Genomic DNA, 6,493 nt, shown 5'->3' with positions numbered 1-6,493 from the left:
ACCAACGTAATTAGCCCAAAATAAATATTTTGCCTTCAATGAGACAAAAGGGTTGCATGAAGATGAAGGGGAAAGGAAACCAGGCTTTAGGTGTCACGTTTGGTTTTCTGAAACATTTTTCTTTTTCTTTTCTTTTTTTAAATTAATATATACTTTGCTTCCATTTTGGCAAACAACTCCTTTTTTATCAATGGAATGAGAATTTGAAATATTCTAATATTTAAATTTTTCCGTTTTTACTAATATGTAAAAATTGAAATTATTTGGATTTATAATTCTGTTTGTTTGGTAAAAAACATATAACTGTTGTACTACACAATTTATAATGGAATGTTTTAAATGTTAGAAATTCAATTGATTTGGAAAAAAGTAGCATCTACATTCATTCTCTCTTTGATTTTTAACTTTCCCAGTTAGGACTGGAATTGGAACCATCCGGAGCCATTCATTGTGTATCGTACTGTCAAAAGTCATTTGACTTTTTTATTTAAAATTAAACACAAATAGTATCTGACAAAAATTGACTGTACGATGTGTGATGAATGGCTAGGATGTTGAGATCCTTAGAATCTCACAAAGTAAATCCGAAGAGGATCCTCTTCCGTTAGGACTTTCGTCATTTCAAGTAAACATGTCATAAGTTACATAAAGTGGGGCAGAATCCCATGTCCTCTAAATATTTCTATTAATTTATCATTGTTTGTGGTAAACAAATATTTATAGTCTTTGCATCAAAATAAGTATTATATATTTATAGTTTTGTTTACCAAAACAAAAATACCTTTATTCTTAATATATTGGTAGCATATGCCCCACTCTTTGTGTGTGAAATTATTTTTATTTTTGTTTTTAAAATAAGAATGAGAGAGGGAGAAAAAGAGGCATGTGAATTGGAGTGAGAAGTTTTCCTTTTTATTTTTTATTTTTTAAATTAGAGGATGCTAGGATCACTCCTGGGTGAGACTTTCCAAAAGAACAGTAAAATTTTGTTTGTGTGATTTTACTTTACTACCAACGATCTTATTTTGTGGTAGAAGATTAATTTGTATTTTCACCCTCTTTTAATTGACAAAGAATATGTCATTAATATGTAGATTAGATTATAATTCTCTTTTATCTCCAATCAAATTCAAAGAGGGAGCTTAGAAGCAACAACTGACATCCACATTTTATTGTTGTTGTTGATAATACTTTGCATCTCCTTAAGGGGGTGGTGGAATGTTATTTTATTTTTTTTATGAATAACGTATATTTGTTGTACAAAAATTTTATCTTATTTATGATTCGAATAATTTTTTGTAAAAATTACACAGGAAATATACTTTGTTTGCAAGAATTAAGATAGCATTCCTCCCATAGAAAGTTGCAAGGATTATCCTTATTAGATAGTTAATCATTCAGCTACCATGAGAAGTACACACCAAAAGCCAAGAAAAACAACAAAGAGACCGCCCAATTCAAATTTTTAAAATGACGCTCCACCCTGTGAGATCTATCTGTTTATCTTATTATGCCAATTATTGCCCATTTTTCTTATTTTTCAATACCCAAGTGCCATAACCATAAGCATATGTTTGATCATTGAAAACTTTTTAACTTGATATTGGTGACAGTTAAAAGCGGATACAATAGCAATTTTCACATTTAAAATGTTATTTTTACTATTTATTTATAGCATTATTTATATCATCGCTCGAATAGAGATGTGACCCATATGTATTGGTGTGCTCTACTCCACTAATTTTAAGTCAACGATCTTTGACCATATAAATTCTACATGATACTGACTATTGAAGGAATAAGTTTGTGAAGGGCAACGATGGAGAGGAAATAAGAAAGTTTTCCATCATCATTGCTCAAAACCTTCAAAGTTGTATGATACTCGCTGACACGTACATGAATAATTATCAACCATCTATACATAATGAAATTATAAAATAAATCAACGCCTGACAGTCATCCACACCCACCATCACTCCACCATTCATTAACTCATAAATCGTGTACCATTTTTTTTTCTTTGGGTGTTAAAATTTAGGACCATTATTTTGATTGGATAATGTGAGCATTTTTGTATTTTTGGGTTTGATGGAAGCCCATGCCTTAATCGTCATGCATAAATAGAAAAATGGTCCATTAAGAACGAACTCGGCCCACTGGCCCAGGCGCAGGATGACTATTTTCAGTCCCCTGCTTTCCGCGTTGTTTTGTCACGAGTCAAGGTACCACCATCATCTTACGCCACGTATGCGGATGCTTTTGGCCCTTTCGACCACTAGCCTACACGTGGCAGGACATGAATTCCGCACCATGCATAATTCATCAAATCAAAATTTCTCAAGAAAATGAAATTGAGATTCTCACTGTATTTTACACTTCAGGGTCTACAGATTGAGCAATTTAGACCGTTTAAGAGAAATATATTTAGGTATTCGAGAGAGAAATTGCATGTGAAATGAGCTGAAAAAAATTAGAAATCTAATTCAAATTGAGCGGTTCAATTTATTCTATCCACTAACTTTTTTTTTTTAATAAACGATATTATCTACCATAAAAAGAAAAGTAAATTTAACCTCATAATAAGCTAATAATAATATGATTCCAACGATGCTAACTTTAAAATATCAAATCCGGAGCGAATCTTAATCAAGAAAAATGACATTTCACCAAATATCCTTACCTTTACACGATATCTGATTGGCAACTAAAAAAGTTTAAAAGGACATTTCACCAAAGAGCCTTTTAACGAGTCGTCTCATTAGAATTACTCCACATTGTAACTTGTTTAATGACTTCTTCTCGCTTTTATTGTTATTTATTTATAAGTTAATAACATCACGTAATTTATAACTAGCAATAAAAAATCTAGGGGAAAAAATGCAAATTTACAATTAGAAATGGCCAAGTTTTTTAACATAGAAAAAGGTATGAACTTTTTTTTGTTGTGTGGAAGAAGAGAGACCGTTCCAATTAATAAAGGTTCTAACAGATTTTTGTGTTGTTCTGAAGCGCACCACCTTCCTTCTTTCCCTCCCCTTCTCTCTCTCTCTCTCTCTCTCCCTCTCTCTCCCTCTCTCTAAAACTCTGTTTCTCAAAAGCAAAAATGTCCAGCGGCGACGACCCTATGGAGGAAACAAATGGGGATTCGTTTCACCAAGCAATGAGGCAACGGTTGAAAGATCGGTCAAAGGTACGACCAAATTCGATTCTTTTTTTGCTTTTTATTGCAGAAATCGTAATTTTGATTTGTGGGTTGTGTTTAGTTTTTCCTTGTTGATTTGGGAACGGTTGGTTTTCCAGAAAGTTGCTCAGACCAAAGAGATTTTGTCGAAGCAAGCGGTTCAGACCAGAGAGATCCTCTCAAAGCAGGCTGTGAAGATCGCCAAACAAGCTGAGGAGCATGAAAAGTTCATCAACAAGGTAAGGGCTTCCAATTTTTATGTGGAACCAATTTCCATGTGATTGAATTTTGATTCAATAATATGTATTATATTTGCGTCTTTCTGTGAAGTTAATGGATTTGGTTTGTTAATTTTTGTGTAGGGAATTTATGATATAAGTTGGTTTTGTCGTGCTGTAGGTGACGCATTTTGTGGGGGTTCTCAGTTTCGGTGGATTTTGCTTCCTCTTAGGAGCAAGTAAGGTTTCCTGATTGATCAAATGGTTGTAATAGTTGCTGTTTTGAGAAAAACAATTACGTTGTGTTTTTGTTTCTTACATTTTTTTTTCTTTTAACAGGACCGCAAGATACGCGATATGTGTATTGCTTGTTCTATTTCATCTTTGTTCCTCTTCGTTGGATATACTATCGGTTCAAGAAATGGCATTACTACCTTTTGGTAAGCTTTGCTATTTCTGTTTGTTTTCTTTAAATGCATCCGTTTATTCAATTAATGTATCTAGACCTCTAGTAGTGAATTAAAGTATTTTAGTAAATTGTTACCGCATGTGGATAAACAGGGTATTGGTCGTATACATTGGACGATAGTGGTAACCATTCGTGTAAAACAGTTAAATCATAGGGGCGGGGTGGTTTTGCCATCTCCAATACATATTTCGACTTGATAGGGGTTCCAAGATAACAAAGTTAAGTGGCAAAAATTTTGGTTGTGTTCTAAGTTCTAACTCATTTTGTTCTTCTCTCTTTATTATTGTCTTACCTACATTGACAAAGAAGAACAAATACATCATAAAAACTTGGAGATAAGAGAGGAAGCAACTGTTGGTTTGAAATTAAAAATAGTGGTCTAGTGTTACACTAGTTCCATGTCCTAATAGATGGTAGAAAGAATTTTTATGGTGCTTCTAACCTAATGCGTACAATTTAAGGCTTGGTGGAACTTTTTCAATATTTTGTAGAAAATCGTCATACTCCTATCATCCTTCGCTTATGTACATTTTACTTTTCTTTGGTTTAATTATGATGAAAACTGAGGAAGTAATGTACTTGTTTGTATGTTCTAGGACTTTTGCTACTATGCCAACACGATATTTTTGGTTGACCTGCTTCTTTATCCAAGGAACGAAAAGTTTTTCATGGTTTGCTTCTCATTTGCTGAGGTAAGCAAGAACTCATTAGTTACTTTGCTTTGTGATGAAGTGACTATTCACTTGTACAATTGTTGATTCATTCAAATTTGCAACCAGGGGCCGTTAGCATGGGCATTGATTGTTTGGCGTTGTAGCTTGGTTTTTAGTTCTCTTGACAAACTTGTTAGTGTCCTCATACATCTTCTACCCGGTGAGTCAATTCTTTCCTTATATGTTCTTATGAAGTACCTTTGAGACAATTTTGTAATGATTAAATTGTTATCCTTTTTTTTTTTGTTGGAAAATTAATACCATGGCTTCAAATTGTTATAACTTATAGGTAAAAAATTGCCTAAAACAGTTCTCTTGTGCTGTAGCATGTCCACGGAAATGCACATATCTAAGATCAGAGAGCTTTTTGTGGCGATTATATGGTCTCAAATAGATTTTAAAAATGTAGATCCAACCAGATTAGTTGATCATGCCTTAGTTGTGGCCAACGTAGTAAATGTATTTAACGATAGTCTTTAGCACAGATAGTAGTAAACTCCTTGAATGGTTAAGTACGTATTTTAGTTCGGCAGTCAGGGCCTGCAAGTCAAACCTCCAAATCATAGTTTAGTACAATAAATGTCCGAGCTTCTCCTAAAAGTTTTGTTGCATGCGTACTCTGTAGTGAATATGACACAATAGGTTCATTTCAGGGTTAGTTTTCTTCACTATTCGATGGTGGGATCCAGCAACTTTTGCAGCGATGCATCCGGAAGGAACTTCTCGCAGAGCTTCATGGCCTTATGTAGAAAACAAATCCTACCTTTGGATATGGCTCTTTTGGGTGCCCTTGTTTGCTTACACCCTTTGGCAGGCTTTGTATTTTCTCATTGTCAATGTTTTACGTCGGCAAAGGCTGTTGAGAGATCCCGAAGTCATGACTTCTTACAGGTTTTTACCACCTCTCTCTCCTCATCATCCCTTGCATTTTGGATCTCCTCTTTCGTTTTCCCCGATTCTGACGTCATTTTCAACAGGGAGCTCTCAAAGAAGGCACAGAAAGCAAACAATGTATGGTGGCGCTTGAGCGGTTTGCTTGGGGATCAGAATCGCTTGCTCATGTACACTCTACTCCAAGCCGTATTTACTGTGGCAACAATGGCACTCACGGTCCCTATCTTCTTGTCATATGAACTGCACTTTATCTTCCAAATTCTCAAGGTTTCCGCTTCTGTGTGGAACGGAGGTAGTTTCTTGCTGGAGGTGATGCCGAGGCAAGTGATTCTCAAGGAGAAGAAGAAATCGGAAGTGCAGCCAACAGAGACTCGGGGAGATCAACCATCGGATTATGATCAAAGGACGCACAATTCAGTCGAGGCATCACCAAGTCCTCCGAACTAGTAGGCTTTGTAATTTGTAAACTTGTGTCATGAAAAGTTACGCGTGTTTTGTTAATTTTTGTATTCATAGATCTTAGCTTTTATTTGTAGAAGGTTAATGTTTGTTTTGCAGACAGATGGGGAATGATTTGTTTGTTTGTGTACAAATTCCGAGCAAGAACCCTAGCTATTTATCTCTCGTACTTACCCTCTCTGCTGTTCATTCCTTTGTGGTTCCTCTAATTATACGTTTCCTTTAAGGACACTAATTCTACTAATTTATTGGTTTAGTGGCAAATTACCTCCAATGATTACAAGGTAATGGAGATTGAGCTGGATTCTTGGTTTTCCATTTTATTAAGGGAACACTACCTCAACCTACATGCTCTACTCACAAAGCTTCAACAAAAGAAAATTTAAAGAACTTAGCGAAGAAGGCTTTGGTGTAATTAACACAATACATTGAAATGAAGGAAAGCTTATTTATTGATATCCCCGATAAGCTACAAATATGTACATATACATAAGTCAAAATAAACAAACAAGAGGGAGCCTTCACAAAGGTTGCTTAGGAGAAGTCTCAGCAGTCGGTA

General features: G+C 34.9%; 1 protein-coding gene across 1 annotated transcript; it reads left to right on the top strand.

Annotated features, from left to right (window-relative positions):
- Positions 1 to 2,941: 2,941 nt before the first annotated feature.
- Positions 2,942 to 6,103, top strand: LOC103415878 (glycerophosphocholine acyltransferase 1-like). The gene is made up of 8 exons (XM_008354157.4): positions 2,942 to 3,190; positions 3,301 to 3,420; positions 3,581 to 3,638; positions 3,739 to 3,839; positions 4,465 to 4,560; positions 4,648 to 4,741; positions 5,235 to 5,472; positions 5,559 to 6,103. Exons 1-8 carry the CDS (start codon positions 3,104 to 3,106, stop codon positions 5,920 to 5,922), a joined length of 1,158 nt encoding a protein of 385 aa, XP_008352379.3. The 5' UTR covers positions 2,942 to 3,103; the 3' UTR covers positions 5,923 to 6,103.
- The last annotated feature ends 390 nt before the right edge of the window (positions 6,104 to 6,493 follow it).

The sequence above is a fragment of the Malus domestica genome, chromosome 15 (genome assembly GCF_042453785.1).
Source record: "Malus domestica chromosome 15, GDT2T_hap1".
Taxonomy (NCBI): Eukaryota; Viridiplantae; Streptophyta; class Magnoliopsida; order Rosales; family Rosaceae; genus Malus; species Malus domestica.
Note: the sequence above shows the minus strand (reverse complement) of the source record. Positions and strands in the feature narration are given on the sequence as shown.

Bases quoted from the DNA above. Each gene is read 5' to 3' on its own strand.
- LOC103415878 (XM_008354157.4), top strand. From the start codon at position 3,104: ATGTCCAGCGGCGACGACCCTATGGAGGAAACAAATGGGGATTCGTTT. The intron at 4,742-5,234 runs GTGAGTCAATTC...GGTTCATTTCAG, and splicing joins CCTCATACATCTTCTACCCG to GGTTAGTTTTCTTCACTATT. The intron at 5,473-5,558 runs GTTTTTACCACC...CATTTTCAACAG, and splicing joins GAAGTCATGACTTCTTACAG to GGAGCTCTCAAAGAAGGCAC.